General features: G+C 48.4%; 1 protein-coding gene across 2 annotated transcripts in view; it reads right to left on the reverse strand.

Moving 5' to 3' along the window:
- The window catches only part of TTBK1 (tau tubulin kinase 1), a 156666-nt gene that overhangs the window by 84116 nt on the left and 47172 nt on the right, over window positions 1–25378 (reverse strand). For both annotated transcript variants that reach the window (XM_078852376.1, XM_073339827.2), the window contains 2 exons: window positions 14638–14785; window positions 352–425 (listed from right to left, as the gene is read on the reverse strand). In XM_078852376.1, coding sequence (XP_078708502.1) covers window positions 352–425; window positions 14638–14785 — 222 coding nt within the window. The remainder of the gene's footprint in view (window positions 1–351; window positions 426–14637; window positions 14786–25378) is intronic.

Here is a 25378-nt window from a genome sequence, read left to right on the forward strand (position 1 = left end):
TCACTAGAGGTTATTCCCCTCCCACAGGAGTCCTTCCATCAGCTGTCTCTCCCCTTGCAGCAATCCCAGCCAGTGATTTCATCTCTTCACCTGCAAAGGCCTGTTGTGGGGGACAGCTGCTTTTGTTATGGGCCCTACACAGAGCCCCAATAGCTCTGTAGGCTCTTGGAGGTGCTGACTATACAGAAGGGGAGAGTCTCATGCTGAGCCACGCAGGGATCTGAAAGGCAACAAAAGATCCCCCTCCCTCATCCAGCCAACCTCCACCCCAACTCTCATCCTCACTCTCCTGCTGACTGGGAACAACGGCAAAGCCCAGGTGTCTCTGAGACAAGGAACAGAAGAACTCACCTGAAGCTGCATGACCACGTAATTAAATTTCTCATTCCTTCCACAGCCGATAAATCTGCAAACATGGTCTTTCCCTGCAGGGAAATACAAACACACAGAATATAATATAAGAAACCAGACCCAGCTTCTGCAGAGAAAGAGCTTCACAGCCAACATCTAGTCAGCCTGAAAAGACTGGACCGTTTATCTTACAAGAGGAATAAATGTAAACCCAATAGAGGTTTACATAGTAAGAAGAAGGAATGATATTAGGGAAGGTTGATAGGGCCAATCAATGAAACTGAAGAGTCTCAAATTTCCCATCCCATGTACTTGGCCTCTGCAACTCACAGCCACTGGATACCACTGAAGCCAAGAGCTCAGCAGGAGTCATATAGGAACAGGACATTGGTCTAACAATGACGATAGCTAGAATTAGAATAGTAAATACTCCAAATTAAATCTTCAAGGCCAAAGCTGCTAGCCACACACCCAACCCCATGGCCCTTTGTCCCGTAACCATAAGGAGGCGCTTACTCAGATACACCCAGGGACATCTGTCATCTTGGGCTCAGTCCAACTACTGGACTTTTCAAACTTTTAAAGGGCCAGGCCACCTGATGGGGTGGGCTGACCATTAGGCTCTATTACCCTTAAGGGGAGACTACCCCATCACACCCTCCCAGCTGACTCCTGACTTCTGCGGGATCCACCATACACCCTTCTAGTTTGACAGCGAACCATTGATAATCACTTGTTGAGTATGGTCTTTCAAGTTCAACCAGTTGTGCATCCACCTAATAGTAATTTCGTCTAGACCAGATTTCCCTAGTTTGCTTATGAGAATGTCAAGTGGGGCATTGTCAAAAGCCTTATTAAAATCAAGATAGTGCTTCCCCCCATCCACTAACCCTGTCAAAGAAGGAAATCCGATTGGTTTGGCATGATTTGTTTTTTATAAATCCATGCTGGCTATTCCTTATAGCCCTATTATCCTCCAGGTGCTTACAAACTGCTTAATAACGTGTTCCAGTATCATTCCAGGTACTGAAGTTAGGCTGATTGGTTTATAATTTCCTGTGAGAAGGGAGGGTCCCAGAGCTCAGGCCAAGCCCGAAGGTCTACACTGCAGCTAAACAGCCCCTTAGCCAGAGCCCCTCAAGCCCGAGACAGCTGGTATAGGGCAGCTGCGGGTTTTTAATTAGAGTGTAGACATACCCTTAGGTTTTTTTCCCATGGGTTCTTATAAGAACATAAGACTGGCCATACTGGGTCAGAACAAAGGTCCATCTAGCCCAGTATCCTGTATTCCAACAGAGGCCAATGGCAGGTGCTCCAGAGGGAATGAACAGAACAGGGAATCATTGAGTGATCCATCCCTGTTGTCCAATCCCAGCGTCTGGCAAACAAAGGCTAGGGACACCATCCCTGCCCATCCTGGCTAATAGTCATTGATGGACTTATCCCCCATGAATTTATCTAGTTCTTTTTTGAACCCTGTTATAGTCTTGGCCTTCACAACATCCTCTGGCAAAGAGTTCCACAGACTGACTGTACGTTGTGTGCAGAAATACTTCCTTTTGTTTGTTTTAAACCTGCTGCCTATTAATGTCATTTGGTGACCCCTTGTTCTTGTGTTATGAGAAGGAGTAAATAACACTTCCTCATTTACTTTCTCCACACCAGTCATGATTTTATAGACCTCTATCCTACCCCCCCCCTTAGCTGTCTCTTTTCCAAGCTGAAAAGTCCCAGTCTTATTAATCTCTCCTCCTACGGCAGCCGTTCCATACCCCTAATAATTTTTGTTGCCCTTTCCTGAACCTTTTCCAATTTCAATAGATCTTTTTTGAGATGGGGTAACCACATTTGCACGCAATGTTCCAGGTGTAGGCGTACCATGGATTTATATAGAGGCAATATGATATTTTCTATCTTATTATCTTCTCACTTTTCAACTCCAGCAGGCGCCAGATAGACAGACTGGTTTCTGTAAAGGAGAAGCCCCTAGGAAAGGCGTGGCGCCAGGCAGTGTGCTGTGTGCTTGGTGGGAGCAAGGGCTACAGGAGGCATGGCTTGGGATGTGGGGCAACTAGGCCGCCCCTCAGACTATCGGAATTCCAGAGCAGCACGAATACAACCCTGGTGGGGACCAATGTTCCCTCTAATTTTTTAGATCCATATGTGGAATGAATTTCTGTTATGTGCATCAATATGGAGCTGATGTGTGGTGGGGGTGGGGCCAAGGGGTTTGGGGTGCATGAGGAGGTTCAGGGCTGGGGCAGAGGATTGGGGTGGGGGGGTGAGGGCTCTGGCTGGGGGTGCAGGCTCTGGGGTGGGGCCAGGGATGAGGGGTTTGGGGTGGGGGAGGGGGCTCAGGGCCGGGGGGGGGTGAGGGCTCTGGCTGGGGGTGCAGGCTCTGGGTGGGGCCAGGGATGAGGGGTTTGGGGTGGGGGAGGGGGCTCAGGGCCAGAGGGTGGGGGGGGTGAGGGCTCTGGCTGGGGGTGCAGGCTCTGGGGTGGGGCCAGGGATGAGGGGTTTGGGGTGGGGGAGGGGGCTCAGGGCCAGAGGGTGGGGGGGGGTGAGGGCTCTGGCTGGGGGTGCAGGTTCTGGGGTGGGGCCAGGGATGAGGGGTTTGGGGTGGGGGAGGGAGCTCAGGGCCAGAGGGTGGGGGGGGTGAGGGCTCTGGCTGGGGGTGCAGGTTCTGGGGTGGGGCCAGGGATGAGGGGTTTGTGGTGCAGAGGAGGTTCAGCGGTGGTGCAGAGGATTGGGGTGTGGGGGGGTGCGGGCTCCGGCTGGGGGTGTGGGCTCTGGGGTGGGGCAAGGTATGAGGGGTTTGGAGTTCAGGGATGGGGCAGAGGGTTGGGGTGTGGGGCGATGAGGGCTCTGGCTGGGGGTGCAGGCTCTCGGGTGGGGCTGGGGCTGAGGGGTTTGGGGTGCAGGCTGCCCCGGGGCTGCGGCAGGGAAAAAGGACTCCCCTCAGCTCTCTCTTGCTGCAGCAGCCCGGGGAGAAGCGCCTCATCCTGGCCGCGGCGGCTCCGAGGCTGGGGGAAGGGCACCTCTCCCCATCTGCACGGCCCTTAATAGCCTGCTGCACGGCCGCACAGCTTAGAGGGAACTTAGTTGGGGACCGCAGGATCTTCTCTCTCCATGGCCAGGAAGATGATGTCCACCCAGGGAGACTGTCATGCTCTCCTCTGAGGCTGGGGAGAAAGACCCCACCCTGGAGATCAGAGCAGGAGAGGAGCCAAACACATTTTAGAGCAGAAGCGAAGAAGGCCCCAGAAAGTTAGCAGGTGCCTTTGTTTTGTCAGAGAGCGTCTGCCACGGGGCTGCCCCTGAGCCATTTTCCTGGTAGAGGAGGTACCTGCTAACTCCCCCGCAGACCATGGCAGACAGCGGTAAACGGAGCGAGTCAGTGCGGCTCATTCTGAATCCCCTTCCTTCCATCCCTCGCCCACCCGCTTCGACACTAGGGACATACAGCACACGCTTGACGAGGACACAGATTTATTCGGCCACACGAAAAGCCTCTGCAAGGAGATAAGACCGGAATTACATGGAGCCAAGGCTGCAGCAGTCTGCACTAATGAAAGCAACACAGGTATGCCAGGGCACGGCATTGCAAATAGCTATGGGACAGCTATCTGGGAACAAATGGGCAAACCGTGGAAGGGCCCTCCTGTGTCAGGACATCCCCACCTCTGCCTCCCCCTGCAGTGAGCAGGAAACAGGCAATGCACCACCACGCGGTGCCTGCTGTGATTCGATCATGATGCAATCAGACCACAGCATGGCTATGACAGACAGTCGGCACCTCACACAACTGTTCAATATTCAGCAGATCCCTGCACTGCAGAGTAAAACTGATCAGAGGCCTACGTAATGAGATTGTTAAACTGAGCCAAAGGAATGGACGGGGAAATGCCACAGTGAACTCCAGGAGCTTGTAAATATGGGAGCAGGCGTCCTGCAGAGTGAGGTCGAGGAGGAGCGCACATGGCTCCCAGCTTCACACAGCTGCAGTCTGCAGCAGAACAGCAGCTCTGCGGTAGAACTAGCAGACAGGGAACGCAGCACATGGCATGCACAGACATGTAGGCTCCTGCCCCCGGCTCTCGCTGCACAGCCATCCCACCTCTTCCTACAGAGCAAGCCCGGAGCCCTGAGCAACACACCCCTCAGAATCCCTGAGCCGCAGTCCCAGGGAGGGTCAGATGCTTTCCTTATCACTGCACAAAGGATGACAGAGCAACATTTTACAAAGGGATCTTCTTAAAGTGACTGTCTCCACTGCAGCAGGGCCCCACCCAGCAACGGCTCAGCATACAGCATAGTGCTTGATCCAACAGTTTGCAGCAGCTCCTCCCCGCAGGAGCATAGAGAAGGGCAAAGGGGATAAATCCATTGGGTTTACACATGGCACATAGCTAAAGTGAAGTGAAGATTGCTGCCACCAGGGTCAGATTAAGCCACAGGTACTCAAGACACATGGACGAGAGTCCCAGTTCCTCGAGCCATGTGCAAACCCTAAACAGAGCATTAACGTTACAACAACAAACCCCAGACACTTAAAAAAGTCAGGAAACAGAGTTAAGGGTAATGCTTCTCACACAACACCCCTCAAACAACCTTAACTCTGCCCCTGCAGGAACGCTCCAAGGGACTCAGTATTGTAACCTTCCATAACAAATGCTGCTATTTTATAAGTGTCCCATCTGCTCTGGAAAGTGACACCCAAGTCTCATGACACCGAGCAGCCATGTCTCCCTCTGCCAGCATTCCAAAGCAGGTGCAAAGGCTCAGGAAATGAGAAAAGACAACTTCTCTCGTAATCACAGGGGCCTTCCTGCCAAATGAGAAAAAGAAAACTCTGCTCCCTCCTTTCCTTCATTATACGTGCCCACTGCAAACTCTGGAGGGCAGCATCACTGTGACCATTCCCTGATCCAGGGGCAGGGAACTCACCCTGACCCACTCCCCAGAGCCAGGCTCTGTGCACATGGGGGGAAAGGAACTAGCAAGGGGAGCACAAGAGGTGACTCTGGACTTCTCCATGCCCTTCCCTACGCATGGCTAATTGCCATCTGTGTCTGACACCGACTAATATTCGCCAGGCAGAAGCCTGGTCCTGTAAAGCAATATGCATGCCTGTGCCATACTGAGGTACGATCCAGACTGATGAGTAGCTGTGTCAACCCTGCCCTGTGACCTGGGGTACCCTTTACAATGCCTCGCTGCTCACAAATAGCCTCCAACCTGTAAGTCACTCCCAGCTAGGTCTCTGTGTGCTGCAGCCAGCCAGCCACACCTTGGCTCTTACTAGCCTTAAAAATGACCCCAAACACTCCCAGTCCCAGATTTCCCCTCAGGAGCATATGTCCTGTTCTGCCCAGCCCTCTCCAGGACAGTATGGACTAAATCTGTTTTTCCTTTAAAGGAATAATATGGTAACAACTTGCTACCCCAAACAGAGTTACCCAGACACTTTAACTTGAACACACTGGATTAGATAAAACAAGGAAACAAATTTATTAGCTACAAAGAGAGAGATATGAAATGAGCACAAGTAATGAGGCATAAAGGCCAAAAATAAAGATAAAACGTTTACTGATCCCTAACTTGACAAATTACATGAGATTCTTTAGGCCAGACCCCTCCCTGAGTCCAATGGCTGCTTCCTTTGTCTCTTCAAGTGCTGTGAATGCGATGGGCAGGGAGAGAGAGAGGGGTGTCTTGGGTTGTTTGTCTCTCCTTTTTATAGTTTCAGTCCTTCTCCTGAAAAACATTTCCTGAGAACCAGGAAAAGAGTCTATGTGGAAGGATGTTCCCTGCTGGGTTCTTGTCACCTGTTGGAACTTCCTTTGTCTTTACTTCCTGCTTGAGACTCTGTTTACTGCTTAAATGCCAATTAAGCAGAACACACCTTCCTTTGTTTAGGACAGACCTGTATGCCAACCTCTCTTTGGGCAGGGCTGGAACATGAATTTATAACACCATGCAGGGGAATCTTATAACTTCACATACAACATTGCTGCAGACACACTCACGCAGGGGTTCTCAAACTGGGGGGTCTGACCCCTCCGGGGGTCGCAAAGTGGTTACTTTGGGGTTGCAAGCTTTCAGCTCCATGTCATGCCCAGAAGTCTACACAGCAATGAAAGAGCCCTACAGCCCGAGCCCTACGAGCTCGGGTCAGTTGCCACGGGCCAGCTGTGATGTCTAGTTGCTGTATAGGCATAACCACAGTGGCCACTATCTTGCTCACTGAACATGCACCCCTGGGAGCTTTCTGACACGTAGATGAGCTGATTTTAGACACTGAGGGTTAATGTGCCCCAACAGGCTGTGAGAACAGCAGGGAAAGGGGTGAACCTGAAAGGTGGAGGAGGCGGGTGACCCTGATTACACTGTGAGGAATGAGGCCTAATATGTGTGACCAAGGTAGAGAGAGAAGACTGGGGTGCTGTCTCCCAAAGCTCCTGAACAGTGGTTTGTTTTCAGTTTGCAAATCATGCCTTTGTAGCAGAAAACATAATCTCTGAGCACACAGAGGATGGGCTAGGCTGGGCTGGGCTGAGTGTGTGTGGGGAGAGCGCGAGTGAGGGAATTACTCTTTAGGCTGGTAGGGCTAGGCCAGGCACCTGTGAGGTGGGAGCCCCAGGGCCCAGTCTCCCTGCTCCAGTGTCTCGCTAATTATTTATCCAAAGTGAAACACTTTATGAGGAGCCCCCCATCGGACTATCCCGTAGCCCCGTGGTTAGAGCTGATAGCCCTGAGCCCCCATTAAATTAAATTAACACCCCCCTTTTTAATGTATAAGGGGGGTCACCCTCAGAGGCATGAGCTGGAACCCAGGACCTTGAGAGGTGGGAGGGTCCCAGAGCCCAGGAGTCTACACAGCAATGAAAATAGTCCAGCAGCCCAAACCAGCTGGCATGGGCCAGCTGTGTGGTTTTTTTGCTGCGTAGACATATCCTATCTGTAGGCCTTTCATGAACAACGAAAGAAAACAGAAGTAAGAAAACAGAGATTAACAGTGCACAAAGCATGAATTCACAAGTGGTCTTGTAACTAATACGTATCTAGCAGATAAATGATAAACAAGGTCATGTGTGATAAACTCCCAGATGCACCTTTGCTTACCAGTACATACTGTAGCATAGGGATAGTTCATGATCTATACAGGGATTGGGTCACAAAATCAATAAGCCACTCATCAAGCGTGCGATACAATGTAGAATGTGATGCGCATGTGTTAGTCTGTTTAGAATAGACCTATCCTCTGATTTACAGTGATGTACTTTGGAGTTGTGATGCACCCTAATTCACCATGCCCCACCTGATCACATCCCATGTAGCTTCATGAAATTCAATACAGAAACCTCAGTGACGAGTCTCAATTCCAACCGAGTTTTTGGATTCCAGAGAACTGCAGAAAATGTTCTCCCAGAACTGGACAAGGCACTCTGGATAAGCTGAGTGGAAAAGGTGTGAGGGAATCCCAACATTTTGGTGCCAGAACCCAGGACCCTATTGTCTAAAGCAGGTAAAATACCTTCAGTGATGAGTATCACTGGGATCTCCGCGTCTGGTAATACACCCCTTAATGTTAGGCAGAAACCCTCACAATAAGGGAAGTGGAACTGAAAGCGTTAAAAGTATGAGGAAGCCAGTACCCCACTGGAGGGTTGGATTAAATCCAACGGCAGACCCTTTGGACTCCCCAGAAAAGTGACAGGAAACTGGGACTGGGTGGAAAAAAGGAACTCCAGTAAGTGGAGCAACATTTTAAAAAAATAAGAAGGAAAAAAACATGTTCTCTCCTAAGAAAAATTCCGTAACGTAAGAGAAATGGGGGCGTAATTTGGATATCTATGGAAAAGAATTATTGGCAGGACACAGAAAAGGTCTCTTGAATGTCACTGGAGCTTTAAAGAATAAGACCCATGGACGACCCTGGAGGAACAGTAATTGTAGCTAAAGAATATGTGCAAAAACCCCACAAAGATAAGCTCAAAGCCAGCAAGAAAAATCATAGAATCATAGAATCATAGAATATCAGGGTTGGAAGGGACCCCAGAAGGTCATCTAGTCCAACCCCCTGCTCGAAGCAGGACCAATTCCCAGTTAAATCATCCCAGCCAGGGCTTTGTCAAGCCTGACCTTAAAAATCTCTAGGGAAGGAGATTCTACCACCTCCCTAGGCAACGCATTCCAGTGTTTCACCACCCTCTTAGTGAAAAAGTTTTTCCTAATATCCAATCTAAACCTCCCCCACTGCAACTTGAGACCATTACTCCTCGTTCTGTCATCTGCTACCATTGAGAACAGTCTAGAGCCATCCTCTTTGGAACCCCCTTTCAGGTAGTTGAAAGCAGCTATCAAATCCCCCCTCATTCTTCTCTTCTGCAGGCTAAACAATCCCAGCTCCCTCAGCCTCTCCTCATAAGTCATGTGTTCCAGTCCCCTAATCATTTTTGTTGCCCTTCGCTGGACTCTCTCCAATTTATCCACATCCTTCTTGAAGTGTGGGGCCCAAAACTGGACACAGTACTCCAGATGAGGCCTCACCAATGTCGAATAGAGGGGAACGATCACGTCCCTCGATCTGCTCGCTACGCCCCTACTTATACATCCCAAAATGCCATTGGCCTTCTTGGCAACAAGGGCACACTGCTGACTCATATCCAGCTTCTCGTCCACTGTCACCCCTAGGTCCTTTTCCGCAGAACTGCTGCCTAGCCATTCGGTCCCTAGTCTGTAGCTGTGCATTGGGTTCTTCCGTCCTAAGTGCAGGACCCTGCACTTATCCTTATTGAACCTCATCAGATTTCTTTTGGCCCAATCCTCCAATTTGTCTAGGTCCTTCTGTATCCTATCCCTCCCCTCCAGCGTATCTACCACTGAGAAACATGTCACTTTGGGAGATAGGTAAGTGATTTAAGGAAAAGGTATGGGCAGTTATAAAGGAAGGGTTGCACCATTTAACACTGCATAGCTCGGAGGGAACTAAACCGGTGGGGTTGTAGAGGTGTTACAAAGAGGAAGTAGAAGTGTTAAAAGCTTGGTTTAATAATAAAACCCCATTATATCCATACAACTCTGGATAGTCACGACTGGTGGAACCCTCAGTCAAATGATACAAGGGGGTCAGGTGGTGATTACTGCTAGGTTTTTGTCTCCAGGAGCCTTTAACAGCCACTCTGAAGGAAAATGAACCCTTTTCTCAAAGTAATGGTCTGTAAATAATAAAGTATAAATGACTGCTGCAGGCAGACAGACAAGCTCATCTGACTATGGACGATTTAGTCAAAATCACCAAAAATGAAATAGGGATTTCTATATGGCTTCACTGCTTCTGAGTGTACTAGAATGGATGTAACCTGGGTACGGTTGTGTAGAAAAATAATTCAGAGCAACACAAGGGGAGTTGATCAGCTCAAAGAACAGATTGTAAGGGAAAAAAGGGGGGAAAACACGTAGTAATACTGCCAGTCAGAAAAAGAAAAATGGAAAGTGTTACAAATAGCTCACTAAAGTCTCGGATAGCTGAGCCAGGGAAGAAAAATAAGGGAATAAAACCCCACAAAATAAAACATGGCTAGGGTACAGCAATTATCAGAGCCCAGGCCAAAAGAGTTCGCCTGTGCAAAGTCTTAAATATAAAAATAAAACTGCCGGTTAGAAATGTGAGCAACTTAAATGTGGCATCTGCCATTTACAAAGGGAAGACATCAGGAGTGTAAAACCATTTTAGGAAAGAAGGAGGTTCAGAGGCTCAGTTGGCTAGGCTAAGCCAAGCAAATGTAAAATATTTATTTGGTCTCAAACTGTTTGCAGCACAGCAAGGGACTGCAGATTTTTTTTTAAACTGTTAAAAAGGAAATGTAAAACGTAAGCATGAAATACATTGGCTTTTAAAAGATTCCACTACAAATCTAGCCAAATCTTTCATTCAGAGTTGCAATGCTGACCCAAACTCTGTTGGGGCAGCAGCCAACATCTCCTGGCAGCCTTAACTTTGTTTGTTAACACGTTGGGCACCTCAATGCTTTTACAATGGTTAAACATTTAAAAAAAAATTAGGTTATAAATGTTAACTGGAAATTAGTAAATGAAAATAGGGACTCAAAGGGTGGCCAGAACAAGGATAGACGCTAGATCCCTTTTTCAGTAACAAAACAACAGCTGAAACAGTTGCAGAAAAAATATTAATAATGTATTATATGTATATATAAGTAAATTGACATCACTAATATAATGTTATGGCAAGTGAAAAATGGAAATTACTTATGAAAGCAGTGTGCATTCCTATGGAACATGCAGTGTACACAGTGAAAGGGGTAAAAGAAATGTGAATGTGTTACTTCCGATAGGTTGTATTTTCTTTTTCAGATAGCTGTGTGCTTTGAAAGGAGAAACCAACCCAGCGCCAAGGAAAATCAGTCAATATAAGCAGTGAAGCCCAATCACCATTGGAAAGTGCCACCCAAATTCTGTTTTCTTTTAATAGGTTATTAATTATGGATGATGTAGCAACTTTGAATAATGACCTTCCCAATTCACAAACATGGCAACATTTCCTTTTGAAAATTCTATTCAAAAGTTTTGTTTAACTGTGGTGTAAAATAAATGCCACTAAGGGAATAAACACAAGAATTATATGGTAGAGTTTTGTAAGTCAGAACAAACGAAAGAAAACAAAAAAGATTAAAGTGTTTTAGACTGCAAACAGGTCCATAGTTTAGGGTTAAAATCTACCGGGGGAAATATTGTACAGAAACGTTCAATTTCATTATGTGTCAGTGTTATTCAGTTTTACCAATTAGCAGTTACCTAAAGGATTGTGCTCACTGACAGTTGGGACAATATAATTAAGAACCGTTGAAAGGACTTTCTGAATACAAATGTCTACTTTAGAATGGTGTAAAACTTCCAAGGGGGAGCAGCAACTACAAGAAAAGAAACTTAATAAGACTGTCACAAGAACTGGACTGTTTCCAGTTGACATGTCTCTCTGAAACCAAGCTGACACAAAGATGCTGTGGGAATGTGGCCAAGCATTTCAACAGAAGATAGCAGCAAACATCTCGCATCCATTGAATGAGCAAAACCAAGAATTCATTAAGCTTTGTTATCTGTATATAATATACATGATGTTGTAATTTATTTTAAGGAAGTACGGGACTAAATCACTGTGCTCCAATAATAACGTGCAGCATGGGGGATACATGCTATACAAAGTAAAACCTGCCTGAAGTAATATGGAGCAAGAAAACTTGCCCTCTTTTATTTCCACAGAAAAGTTAAAAATGTAGAACAAGAGAGATGACACCAGTCGGTTCGGGATAAGGAAATTAACAAGGGTCCAATACCATGAAGTTAAAACTTAAGTCATTGCAACCTGTATGGTGCAGAAGGAGTTTGTTTTGCCTCCTCAAATATTGTTGGAAACTAATGACAAGGTCTGGAAAGCCCAAGACTTGTTCTGCTGTTTGAACCTGAGAGACACTAACAGGTATCATGCCTTAGAGACAGAGTCGCCAGCATGTGGGTTCATGCTGCCGGGCACAGTCTACAAATTGCACAGTATGGTTGAGATGCTGGGAAGCTGGTGGAGTAAAAACTACCTATGCTGGGAATGGCAAGTGTTGTATGGTGGCTGATGGGGAACACTTCCGGTATGGACCCAGGGAATGTGCTGAATTTGCTGTGGTGATAGATAAAAACACAATATACACACTGTTAGGGGATAAAGTAACTAAAATATAGGGAAAGTTAAAACTGTAGAAGGATGCTTTAAAAGTAGGGTGGCCATATTTCCCTACACTGAATACGGGACACCTGGTAAGATTACTCGTATTCAAGCGAGTCCAACGGCAATCCATCAGAACTATGCAGTACAAACGTTCAAATTAATATCAAGTTGATTGAGCCCCCGTTAAAAAGAAATACTGCATAGTTGGATTGTTTTTATTTGCCTTCTTATCTTTAAGGCTTTAGGGTTCACACAGGGAGAGGTGACATGCACGCCCCACCTCCCCACACACACACAGGGAAGGGGGTGGGATGACCTGGCCTGAGTCTTTGCAGAGCTCATCTCTTCCCCCTCACTCCCCCGTGGCTGGAAGAAGCTTGTCCTTTCCTGCCCACACAGTGTCGAAAGGTAGCTAACACCTCCAGGCTCCTGCTGGCCACTGACATAACCCAGCCACCTCCTGTCCCCCTCGGCTATCGCGTGGGCAAGAAGGGGTTAAGCCCTAAGGATGCATTGTGCACCAGGGCCCAGGGAACCTGACTGCAGGGACTTCAGTGAGCCCAGCTGGAGACGTGGCTCGGCAGGGGAGGGTGCCTAGGGGACGGAGCAGCCCCATCCTCTGTGGGGCCAGGACCCAAGGTGTGTGGGGTGAAGAGGGTGCTAAACCCCTGTCTGGGGAGCTGCTGTGAAGCTGCAGGTTCGGAGCATGGCCAGGTTGGAAATCGCTTCCCGCCATTCCAGAGGTTAGCTGAGGGGTGGAGAGGCTTCCCCGTCCCAGTACCATGGGGGGCTTTGGCACCTGCAGGGCGTGGCTCCTCCTGGCCAGTGCCCCGGGCCAGAGGGTCTTGGGCTTTCCCGGGGTGCCTGCCCAGCCAGAGGCAGTGGGGGAAGGAAGGAGCCTGCCGGCCAGGCTGCTGGTTAGCTGAGCGCTCTGACCAGGAGTTGGTTCTCTGCACAGCGCTGGGAGAGGGACACGCCCTGCTGGGCGGGATATGGAGGAGCAGCAGGGCTAGGGGGGGTGAAGGGGCAAAGCAGGGAGAGGACAGTGAGAGGGGGAGCACGTAAATGGCCGCTGTGTGGCACCTACCCACACTCATCAGCCATCACCAGCCAGAAATGGGAAGGGAGGCAGGGCCCAGCTGGCCAAGAGCCAGCATGCAGCAGGGGCTGTGCTGATGCACCAGCAGGGGGAGTGGCTGTCCCCACGTGCTGCATCTTCACCCCATCACCAGCCTTACACACCCACCCTCATCGTCGACCACTGGAGCCCCGCCACTCACTGCTGGCGGGTGGGCGGCTGGCGAGCAGGGATCCGGTCAGCAGCAGGACCCGCCAGTACTGATGGAGGGGAGACAGAAAATACTGGACAATTGGCCTGTTTCTAAGAAACACTTGGGACACCTGCAGGAGGGCTTAAATACGGGACTGTCCCTTTTAAAACGGGACATCTGGTCACCCTATTTAAAAGTAGTATTCCTCCCTTAAGCCTGGATCTTAAAATCCCTATTTGTAATAGCTAGGTAGTCAAGGCTACTGAACGTGATATATTCAGTAATGAACTTGTAATTCATCTGGCTTAGGGAACAGAAGAACTAAAACAAGGAGTTAGTAAAACACACTTTGGAACAGTTGGTACCCACAACCCAGCACATAACCAACCAAAATAATGAGATAGGCACCATCATTGTGGCAGCAGTTAACCCTTTGTTGGCTATGAAGAGTAGGAAGCCTCCACCCTGTATGTAATTCAAATAGTCAGTGTACTTTTAATGGCTGTACAATTAGTAACCAACACTGCTGTACGAAAAAAGAAAAAAAAAAGGAGTGGAAATGCAGGCCTTGTGTGAACAATGAAAGAAAACAGAAGGAAGGAAACGCTTAACAATGCACAAAGCATGAATTCACAAGTGGCCTTATAAATAATCTGTAGCTAGTAAATAAAAAGTAAGCAGAAGAGTCATGTGTGACCAGCTTGCAGCTTTGCTAACTAGCACATCTTGTAGCGTATGGACAGCTCATGATCTATACAGGGATTGGTTCATAAAATCAGTAAGCCAATCATAAAGCACGTGATACAATGTAGAATGTAATGCTCATGTGTTAGTCTGTTTTAGACTAGGTATATAATTGGATTTATAATTATGTACTTTGGTTTGTACTTGTGGTTCACCCTAACCCATCCTGCCACACCTGAGCCTGCTCACCTCAGGTATAGCTTCATGAAATGCCCATAAAGAAACCTCAGTGACAAGTCTGGATTTCAGAGAACTGGAAGAAATGTTCTCCCAGAACTGGACAAGGTGCTCTGGATAAGCTGAATGGAAAAGATCTCAGACTTTGGAAGCCCAAGGCTATGCAGAGCATTAACAGAGCTCTGTGCTGAAAAGTTGAATGTCACAAACACACTCTAAGCTAGGCTGAAGGAGAAGGTTAGAGAGAGTATGAGCAAACTTGGCCTCCAACCCTGGCCATGGCAGGGCAAGTGTAAGATCACACACAGCTGCTGGAGAAAAGAGCAGTTGATTACCAACTCATTTCCATCTTACCTTGCAGCTTCTTCAGGACAGCCACCTCCATCTTGAGGACCTGTTTGGGCTGCTGGGCTGACTCCACTTTCAGGGCCACGTTCTCACGGGTCAGGAGATCCATTGCCTCATAAATCTCACCAAAACCACCACCACCAATCTTCTTCAGCTAAACAGAACACAAAAGCAGGGCTTAGCACAAATAGGCAAGACCACGTCTGTCCATTTACCATCTCACAGCAGGAAGGAGCAGGGCACCAGCCCCTTCACTGTGCAAGGAGGTACTGGGCCCGCTCCCCAGGCTGCCTGCGACGTGACCACGTGTCACAATCAGGACATGGGTGGTCTGAGCTAGTGGTTAAAGCAGGAGTTAGGAGAGTCAGGCCGGGTCGGATACCAGGAGACCAGAGGACAAACCGAGGAGAATTGAGTGCCTGGAGGCAGGCTACCAGGAGATCAGAACCAGGACACAAACTTGAGAGCTGAACCACAGAACTGTGGTTTCCGTTTGCCAGAAGCTGGGAATGGGTCACAGAGGATGGATCATTTGATGATTCCCTGTTCCGTTCATTCCCTCTGGGGCACCTGGCATTGGCCACTCTCGGAAGACAAGATACTGGGCTAGATGGATCTTTGGTCTGACACAGTGTGGCCGTTCTTATGTTCTTAATGACAACCAGAGTCAGGCCGGGTTGGGATACAAGGGAGTCGAGTCACAGGAGGAGGAGCACAAGCAACACAGTTCTCCCAGAGCAAAGCAGATCCCAGCTGTATGGACAACTTCCTGTTCCTGCGCTTATATGGAAGCTGTGGACCAATCAGGACCCCCAGCATTCTGCCAATCTGGTGCCAGGACTGGAGTCCTCTGTCTAGGTTCAGCTGCTGTCTTAGCAGCTGTTAGCAGGTAGCAGATTGGAGCATATTGCTCCTAAGAGTCCTGTGGATATGGGTCCAAGACCCATGGTCCCTGATACCACGCGTTCTCTGCCCAGGGAGGTAACAGCCCAGCTTCCCAGCCTCTCTGCAATGTGACCACCCCATCAAAGCACAGGAAAGTATTTGCCCAGCTTCCCAGTCTGTCTGTTATGAGCAAGAGTGGAGAAGGAAAAGGTGGCTTTTAGCCATCTTTGTGTTCCCTCAGTCTTGGGCTGATTTGTGTCAGGCCAGACCTAGCACAAGTAAGAACAGACTTAAGCCTGTTCTAACTTATGCCAGCTGCCCATGGCCCCATCCATTCAACATCTTGGGGTACCCCATTTTCCCTGGACATGGTGAAGAGAAGGCAATTTGCAGGCCATATACTGGAGCAATACATAACACCAACATTACTAGCAGACAGGACGCAGACTCCAGTGAGAACCATCTGGCCTGGGACTGGCAGTTCCTTTCAGCTCCACTCTATTCAATGGAAAGGAAATAGCTGTTCACACGGGAGCTTCCCTAGCTCTCCAATACCATCACTGAAAGTGTGAGGATCAAGAGTGAGCAGGGCATGCTGGGATCAGCCTTTCTAGGCCACATCCCATATTAATAATACTTAACACATATATCACACTTCCCAAGACTATCTGATTAAACCTCACCAATGCCTTGGGAGGAAGGTTCATGGTATCCTCATTTTACAGATGGGGAAACTAAGGCAGGCTTTCAGGGGCTAAATGACTTGCCCGAGACTATCTAGTAAGTTAGTGGCACAATGGGGAACAGCACCCAAGATATCATGATTCCTCATGTTATTCTCATTCTTCTGTACCTTGTAGAATAAGGGAAGGCATAGACTCCATAGCTCAAGTTTGTGTCCTGCACTTAGGCCACCTCTCTCCTAGCAGAATAAATGGATGAGATCCTAGACAGGAGAATCTTTTCCCTCTCTAGCTAGCCTAGTCTTGTTAGACACCACTAAGGGGAGAAGACTGTAGAGCTAACAGGCCTAGCCATCAATGCTGCTTCCTTGTTTCACAGACAGTATTGGGAGAGGAAAGCACCTCTGTAGAAACAAGGCCTGGTAACACACAACCCTTGAAAAATACTCCCCTGGGCTCCTTTGAAACAGGCTCTTTAAATCCTGAGGCTGTTCATTCCGAGCGATCATTAGCATTGCCAGTCACAAGAATAAAACACGAGCAACCTTGCTGCTGTCTGGATAGAGTTTGTATTTCAGCCTGCAACAAGAACCAACCCATTCTGCTGCTGGACACCCTCACAATCACACCCAATGCTTAGAGCTCTGCCCTGGATGCCAAGCGTAAAAAAGTCACAATACTATCCTGCCAGCAATCACCAGTCCAGTCCCTGCTCTCGTAGGCAGCCCTGTCAGATAACCCAACCCGTAACTTATCAAGATCCATCTTAAGGCTGGTTAGGTGGTTTGCCCCCACTCCTCCTAGGGGGAGGCTGTTCCAGAGTCTCACTCCTCTGATGGCTACCAGGCTTAATTTGCACTCCCTCTGGCATTCCATCCATGAAAACGATCAGGAATGAAATAGTTTGTGTCAACACTGAAGTGTCATTGTGGACACGCCAACAACATTAGAGGGGTTGGGGGAGGTGTCCACATCTCAGTCATTATTTCAACATATCTGCACATGCAGTAAAACCTCTCTGCATTGATTACATTTGGTTTACACGTGGAAGGTTTTTCTTTGCAACCACGAGGGCTAGACACTGATTTTTAAGAAGTAAAAGCTTAGATTCTGTGCAGTCTGAATGTGTCATGTGGATCTCTCAGGGTAGCCAGTCTCTGTGGATAGACTAAGCCCAGTGCCCCTGGACCAGAGCAGGTGAATCCAATCCAGCCAATTTAAGAGGGCTGAGCTACACCTATAAAGAGCTGCTAGTGGGCAGTCAGAGTGAGAGATGGATTGAGACAGATTGTGCCTGGGGAAGGGGAAGCCACACCAGAGTGGAACAAGGGGCCAGGGCCTCAGAGAAGCAGCCCTGAGCTGCTCCAGGAAGGGAGAAGAGCTGACTGAAACTGAGAATCTGCCAGGAGCAGGCATGCCAGAGACCCCAGGGAGAAGAGGTCCTGAAGCCCAGGGCTAAGGAATGAGTTAAAAGTCTGTTTTTTTCTGTTTGTTTGCTAACCTCTGTTAAGAAAATACACCTCCTGGAAAAGGACCGGGCGAGGCAGTGCATGCTTTGAGACTGGAGAGAAACCTGGGATGGTGACAATGGGTCACAAACACATCAAGCCAATGGGATACAGCCTGTGGCCATGTGTTTGATCTCCTTGCTCTGATGGCTACTACAGGCAGATTTCACTTTTATCCACATGCTGTAGCAAAGAATAACTTTAATCTCATTTTTGGTACTGAAGGAAGAAGCTGAGACTCTCAACTGAGTCCCAATATTACCTTTGGGTTGTTTTGGTTTTTTTTAAACTAAGGCCATCATAATAAGCTGTTGGCCTTCCCAAGGGCGATATCTCTCTATCTATTTTTATGGAGAATTCCCCATGGACATAAAAATAGTTGAGACAACCCAGCCCAGAAAGAGCTCAAAATACTGACTATGATAGGGACAGAACTGGCTGCACCCTAAAGGTGCTCCCTCCAGAGCCACGGTGAGGCATGGCACATGGGCACAGGGAAGCTTACACTACCTCGGTCACGTAAGTCATTTCCTTGCACCATTAAGGGATTCTGCTGTTCCCAGCAGAATGCCAATAAGCAGGAAAAAAACCACTCCAGTGCCCTGGGTGCTAAAGAAACGTACGCACCAGTGCATTCATTATCACCCCTGCAAACGTACACACACTGCTGCCAGCTCCCTGCCCTCCTTTTTTGAGCTCTGTTATCCACTCAGTCTCCTGTTCTCTGGTTCCACTTCCACGCGCAGCCCTCTACCCAGCTGGTCCCATCCCTGCCAGCAATGCCGACACCAGGCGTGCAGTGTGGATCCTGTGTCAGCATCCACGGGAGGGCTGGAACTGCCTCTCCGCCTCATTTCAAAGCTGTGCTGAAAACGCACTTACTCTCTAACGACAGCCCCTTTGAATTGCTCCCCACCTGGCCTTTCTATTTAATGTTGTAGCTGGCAGAGCACCTGGAAAGACAGTTTTGTATGAAAGACCATAAGCAAAATGAAATTGAAATATATTGCACTTCCTTTTCCTTTTGGTTCTTCCTCCCTACGGGCCCAATCCTGCCATCCTTACTCAGACAGGGCTCCCATTCAAAGGGGTGATAAGTAAAAATTGCATAATTGAGCCCTATAGAACTGGCAGAGAAGAAAAAGGATTTTTGAAAACACCCCTTATTTTGTTCTCTTTGACGGGTTATCTGCAAAGGAGAACACAATTTGGATTCAGGCCCCTTTTACTTCTTCACAATGAGTAGAGAAGCCCTGAAAGGGAATTGGGGTTTGATGGGGTTAGGGTTTTTTTCAGTTTGTATCTGCTTTGGAAATATCAGGACTCTCAAGTCTTGCCCTCCCTGTCTGTGCTGGACATCTTCTTGTAGGACCAGACAACTGGACAGAGACCTTGCTCTGAGCTGACAGGCCAAGGCTGCTGGATCTTTAACAAAGACATCACTCTTCCCCATGGTTTACTTATATTATTCTATTAGATAGCGGCTAAATAAATAAAAAGCATTTGAAATTTAACTGAAAATCTTTCCCTCCGATTGCTCAGATTTCACTTCCTCGCTCTCTGTGATGTCACGACCATGCTAGTTCTCCAATTATCCCCACTCTTCTGGCAAAAGCAGGTTAGTCAAGACCTACATTTACTATGTAAAAAAGTTGCAGAAAAAAGCAGACAGAAGGATAAAAGGACAACAATAATTCCTTCCCCACTGTAGGTCACCTTTAAGTCTCACCCAATGCAGTAATACAAAGCATTTCGTACAATGCACAAGGGGCCAGTTTATGCCTGCTAAAGGAAACGTAATTTTAAATTTTCTAACTTGAGCACACATAACATCTCAACCTTATTGTTGCATCACCAATTTTGTTGCACCGAAGGTATTTATTTAAAGTCCTTTCTGACAACGCACTAAAACAAAACATCCCAATGCCACGGCTGTGTCCTCCACTGAATACCTGCAGAGCAGCAGTTCGCAGTGACCCACAACATGCAGTGCTGGTGCCAAAACAATATACAGAATAAATGGAGGTACACAAAGTAAACAGGTAAACAGGTACGTCCATTTCTGCCCCATTCAACACATGATATCAAAACCAGGGCTGGTCAGAACCGGAAAAAGACAGTCAGTGAGGGGGGAAAGTTTTATTTTCAAGATTTTAACAGGATATAAAAAAAACAGACAGTATCAAATAAATCCAAAGGTGTCAAAGATGCATGTGCCCCTATAAGTAGCTAACCCTGGGTCTTTCTAGACAGAGGAGATGCACCCAGGAGAGACAGCTGCTCACTAGCACAGAAGTAGGTTCCCTGAGCAAATACCAGCATGTCATGGTCCTAATGTGTAGGCCAAGGCCGTAAAGCATCAGGTCTGCATGTACTTCTAGTCCTCCTGCAAAGCAAACCTTCCACATGTGACCTGAGAGTCCCCAGTACAGTGATGTCTGACTGAACCTGTGGAAAACGTGGAACAAGAACTCTAAGGGGCATGAACTCTTCGGCCCTTCCATTAATCTCACTGGAGCATTAATGCTAGAGCCTAATGACGACATTTGATGATCAGCCTTCACTAAGTGCTGATCATTTTAGTGAGGCCCTGGGGAAGGGAGGAGGGGGGAAGCCCCTGGTGTGGAGGGACGGGGGGGATTAGGAGTTGTAGAAGGGAAGTGGACGCAGAGGAGACACAGCCAGGAAAGGGGGAGACAAACAGAGAGGAGGATGGCAAAGGAAGAGCAAACACCTAAGACAGAGAGGACCAAACGGGCAGGATACTCCCGCACTGAGCGATGCTGAGTAGGACAATAAAATGCTGAATAATAAATAATGAAGTTTACTTCAGAGACTGTATTCTCCCCGGATCTTTGTGCAAATCACATATTGGAACTGGGTGAGAAGGGACTTGGGGGTGTCCTCTGTGGAATGAGGACATGTCCTTTGTGGAATGGGGGTGCAATCCTGATTTCATACTGTGCCTCACAGACTATTAGGGTTGCCAACCCTCCCGGTTTTGCTGGGAGTCTCCCGGAATCAAGTCCTATCTTCTGGAGGCTACTGATGCCAAACCGGGAGACTTTAGGTGCTAAAAGTCCGGCAGCACAGTGGGGCTAAGGCAGGCTTCCTCCCTGCCCTGGCCCTGCGCCGCTCGGAGAAGCAGCCAGCACATATCTGCTGTCTCTGGGCAGGGACCAGTGGGGTCCGCGCATACTACCCTCGCCTTGAGTGTCGACTCTATGTCTCCCATTGGCCAGGAACTGCAGCCAATGGGAGCTGTGGGGGGCGGGGCCTGCAGGCACGGGCAGCGTGCAGAGACCGCTGGCCCCTCCGCCTATGGGCTGCTGCTGGAGGGACATGCTGGTCTCTTTCTGGAGCCACCCAAGGTAAGCGCCGCCCCCCTCGCTCCCTCCCACACCCAAACTCCCTCCCAGAGCCAGCACCCTCTCCTGCACCCCAACCCCAACCCCTTGCCCCAGCCCTGAGTACCCTCCTGCACCCAAACTCCCTCCCAGAGCCCTCACCCCCTCCTGCACCCGAACCCCCTGCCCCAGGCTCAGCCCAGAGCCACCTCCCACACTCCGAACCCCTCAGCCCCAGCCCCCAAGCCCAGAGCTGGCACCCCCTCCTACACCCCAAACCCCTGCCGCAGCCCGGTGAAAGTGAGTGAGGGTGGGGGAGAGTGAGTGCGGTTGGGGCCTTGGTGAAAGGGTGGGAAGGGGTGTGGCCTTGGGGAAGGGGCGGGGCAATGGTGTTTGGGTTTGTGCGATTTGACAGTTGGCACCCCTACAGACCGTAAGTTAACAGGGAATTGAGCCCTATTCACCGCATGAGTTTGACACCCCTGGCATAGAGAGAGACAAGCAAATTGGCTCAGGAGGCCCTGGCCAGAACCAGAGCAAGACCCGAAGACAAAGAAGGAAAAATAATCTGGAGCAGAAGAAAGGAAGGGAGGGTTTCACAAACAACAGATGGTTAAAAAGATACATACATTAAAAAGCAACTGACAATGTCCTTTAGGTCAGCAAGGTCCCTGCGAGAGACGCCAAAATCATTCTTGCACTTCATGGCCTGTTACGATTATTGTGAGACAAGGTAACAGCAGCAGCAGCACAAGGGAAATCCATTTGTGCTTAAAATTCAAGGCAAAGATCGTTCAAGGGAATGAGGTATTGGCCCCGACCTGTTTCTATGTATCTAACGTGTGGCAGAGTAACAGCTTCATTTTCTTTCCTGTCTCTGCACAGAAATGCTAGGAAAGTGCCTGGGATTAAAGTCTCCAGCAGCCTAAACCACTGACATCTGCATCTCACTCAGCCGATCCCAAGTATAAAAGGAACCGAATACCCACTCCAACCAGGGCTGTATTCTACAAGATGCAAAGCTGTCTGGGGAGGTCTTTTAAAAGATCCATTTCAGCTTCAGATTTCAGAAGGCTCTCAGCCACTCTCCATCAAAGGTGCAGCAGTGTCCAAGCACTACCTGCAGCCTGTATCTTTGACTAAATGAAGGTTTCAAGGTCTTTGGACAGAAAACAAGAGCACCATTAATCACATCAGGAGCAGCAGATCCGAAGCAATTCTGGCTGAGTTAAACACAGTGCTAAAGAAGTCTAAGCTTCAACATGCATCAGTTACAGGAACAGCCTGCAAACCACCAGCTTCTTATTATGTTCTAGCTTGGGGAGAAAGCCCCTCAAGATCTTTTCTCTTTAGCTCCCTACTAGTCCCCAGAGCTGGTCAGCCTTGCTCCCTGAATGAGCCAGGGATGGGGAGAGGGACAGAGGACAGGACTGGAGAACTTCTTCCTGACACTGCTCTACTGGTTCAGGGCGTGAATTCAGCACACTGCACTCTTAGGAGGCCACCAGGCTGGAACCAGTAGTTACCAGCAGGAGGTGAATTGCAAAGCAACCCTGAACACTGTACCGACATCAGCAGTATGCACTGACTATCCCTGCAGCCAGGATGGGTTAGGAGTTGGAGGTGAAAGGATGGTGCTCACGGCTCACTGCTCCTCTCCCTGGCCTCAGTTGGGGGGGCCCTCAGGCATCAGGCCAGTACCTTCCTGGGTGGAATTATGCAACTCTCCCAATCTCAGCTGAGCCCAGGGCTCCAGCACCCCGTGGCTCAAACATGCTTACCCAGCTGGTTCAACTAGGTTCAGTGCCTGCAGTGCCTCCTTTTGGGAGTCTCCTTACACCACTGTCCTGTTCATTTTAGCAGTAGGAACGGCACTGAGAGCATTAAATAAACCATTTTAAAAAAAAAGAAAGAAAATTGGAGAACCAATTCTATTGTGTACAGCTGAGGAACCCCCTAAGATGGGTCATCAGCAGGGCTTGAAGCTTCACATCCCCACTACTACCTAGGAACTAGCCTATGAGTCTAGAGGACTTTGCTGGGCGGTTTACGACCTCTCTCTATATATCTATGTAGGATGTTGGAGATTAGGAATTCTGAGCTCTGTCTCTTACTGATGGGCTGGATTGCTGGATTCATTGGATGAGGTTTTCTGGCTTATGCTGTACAAGAAATCAGACTTGATGGTCCCTTCTGGCTTTAAATGTGAATCTATGAATCCTTGGGTCTGAGGAGGGAGTCTGTCTAGTGGCTAGAGACAGGATAACTGTGACAACCAAAGTCCAGACACCCTAAGGGGAAAAGAGGGGTTCTGAACCCCAAAGAACAAGCAATTGAATCAACAGGCTTATACCATGTGATTGTGTATAAATATGTCAAGTCTGGTGTTTTATGAAAGCTTGTCATGCTCCAAACTTGATGTTCAGTAAGAAATATGCATACAGGTTATGGCTATGAATATCTGCATGTCTAGAGATTTGTAATTGTAACTGCGGTGCGACTACAGCATTGCCTCACAAAAGGGGGTGAAGTAATCAGGCCGGGGGGGAGGCACCTCCCAGGCTAGTTGTTTACACAATACCCATCCCTTGTCCAGCCAGAAAAACAGAATATTGAACCATCAAAGTTCAACATGGAAAGACATTGATAAGAAAAGCAAACCCAAGTCTTGGAAAACAAAGAAAGAAGGGAGTTTTCCCCCCTCCAATAACCATGAGTCTTTATGCCAGGAGAAAGGAGGGGGAGAGAGGGGAAAAAAGAGAGAAAAAAATTAAAAACAGGCTTGGGTTTGAGAATTGTTATCCAGAAACTGAGGACACCAGCTATGCTGGAATTCGAGATCCCCTCCAAGACAGAGGGCATGCTGGGAAACTGGTCAGAGTCCTGCGATAACTTACAGAAAAGGGAATTGAGCAAACGCAGATGTGTGAAAGCCTGAGATTGCGTCTCTGTGTTTATTTCCTGTGTAACTTGTAAATGTTTGCTTCCTGTGACAAGTTCATCTTCCACTCTGTGATTTTTTTCTATTAAAAAAAACCTTCATTTATTTTTACCCCAAGTAGGTCTCTGGTGTGCAAACTGTGTTCCCCAGAGTGAGCTGATAATTGGGGCAGGTTTCACTCCTTCAGGGGTGCTGAACCAGAAGGGAAAATTCCAAGTGTCTGGTAGTTAAGAACGTGGGGAGACAGATTCGGGGGGATTTGAGACTGGAGGACATTGCTGAGGTCATCCTGCAAGGAGTAACTGGCCTGATGGCAACCCAGTGAAACCTTTGTGCTTGTGGGCTGGCTCCTGGTGTCAGGGCTCTGAGCCGCAGCAGCAGAGCATTAAGACCCGCAAAGTTATCAGGCAGGTGGCGACAGGACCCCTCACTGGTCTGGGTAAGCCCCAGTACGGCGCAATAGCTACATCACATGGTTTGGGCACATTCGATCTGAAGAGCAGCCTGGCTGAGTGGCTAAGACGTGGGTCTGCCATATTTGAAATCTGCACCCTCGGCTGGGGTGCTGACAGACAAATGACTTGTAAAAGAAGAAGATTTTAACTGGAATTACTAAGAAAGACAAAGCTGGAAACCGACAAGATCATGTTAGAGACCATGGTCTGACTATAGATGAATGTTTGTTATGGTTCTAAGTGGAGCAGGTTGCAATGGTGGCTATTATGAAGGCAACGCTATCCACTGTAAGACCATTTTCATTTGCTTATAACTTTAACTATTTGGGCTGAGACTTCCCAAAATAAGCTGGACCAGGGAGGGGGAGGCAGAGGGAGTAGGTTTAGACAAGGAGCAGGGGGGAGACGGGGACTGTAAGCTAGAGCAGGAGGGGATGGGGAGCTGGTGCAGGAAGACTGGGACTGTCTGGGCAAGGAGATGGGGATCAAGAGCTAGGGATGGAGAGTCTCACACGAGAAGCCCTGGGTAAAAAGATAGGACTGGCACAGGCTTTGGGGGCAAACTGGTAGAAGAGTCTGTGACCAGTAGAGCACACTCCCTTACAGAGCCTGGAATGGAACCCAGGATTCCTAATTCTCAGCATTCCTCTGCTGTCAGCAAATATCTGTGAAACCCACGGGCAAAGCATGTATCCCATCCCTTTCTAATGGCTGGTATGCGCAGAGGATGACAACCTACCATTGGTCCAGTTACATCATTAGCTCAAGTGGCGGAAGTCTGTATGGTGGATCTAAAGGTTACAACCTTGCTGATGAACCACATGGATAGCAATATGATTCCACATGATGGAATTTGCTTTTTTAAAACCTAGGAAATTACATACAGAAAACTATACTGAAAGAAAATTAAGGTTGCAAAGTCAAGCAC

The sequence above is a fragment of the Lepidochelys kempii genome, chromosome 3 (genome assembly GCF_965140285.1).
Source record: "Lepidochelys kempii isolate rLepKem1 chromosome 3, rLepKem1.hap1, whole genome shotgun sequence".
Lineage (NCBI taxonomy): Eukaryota > Metazoa > Chordata > Testudines > Cheloniidae > Lepidochelys > Lepidochelys kempii.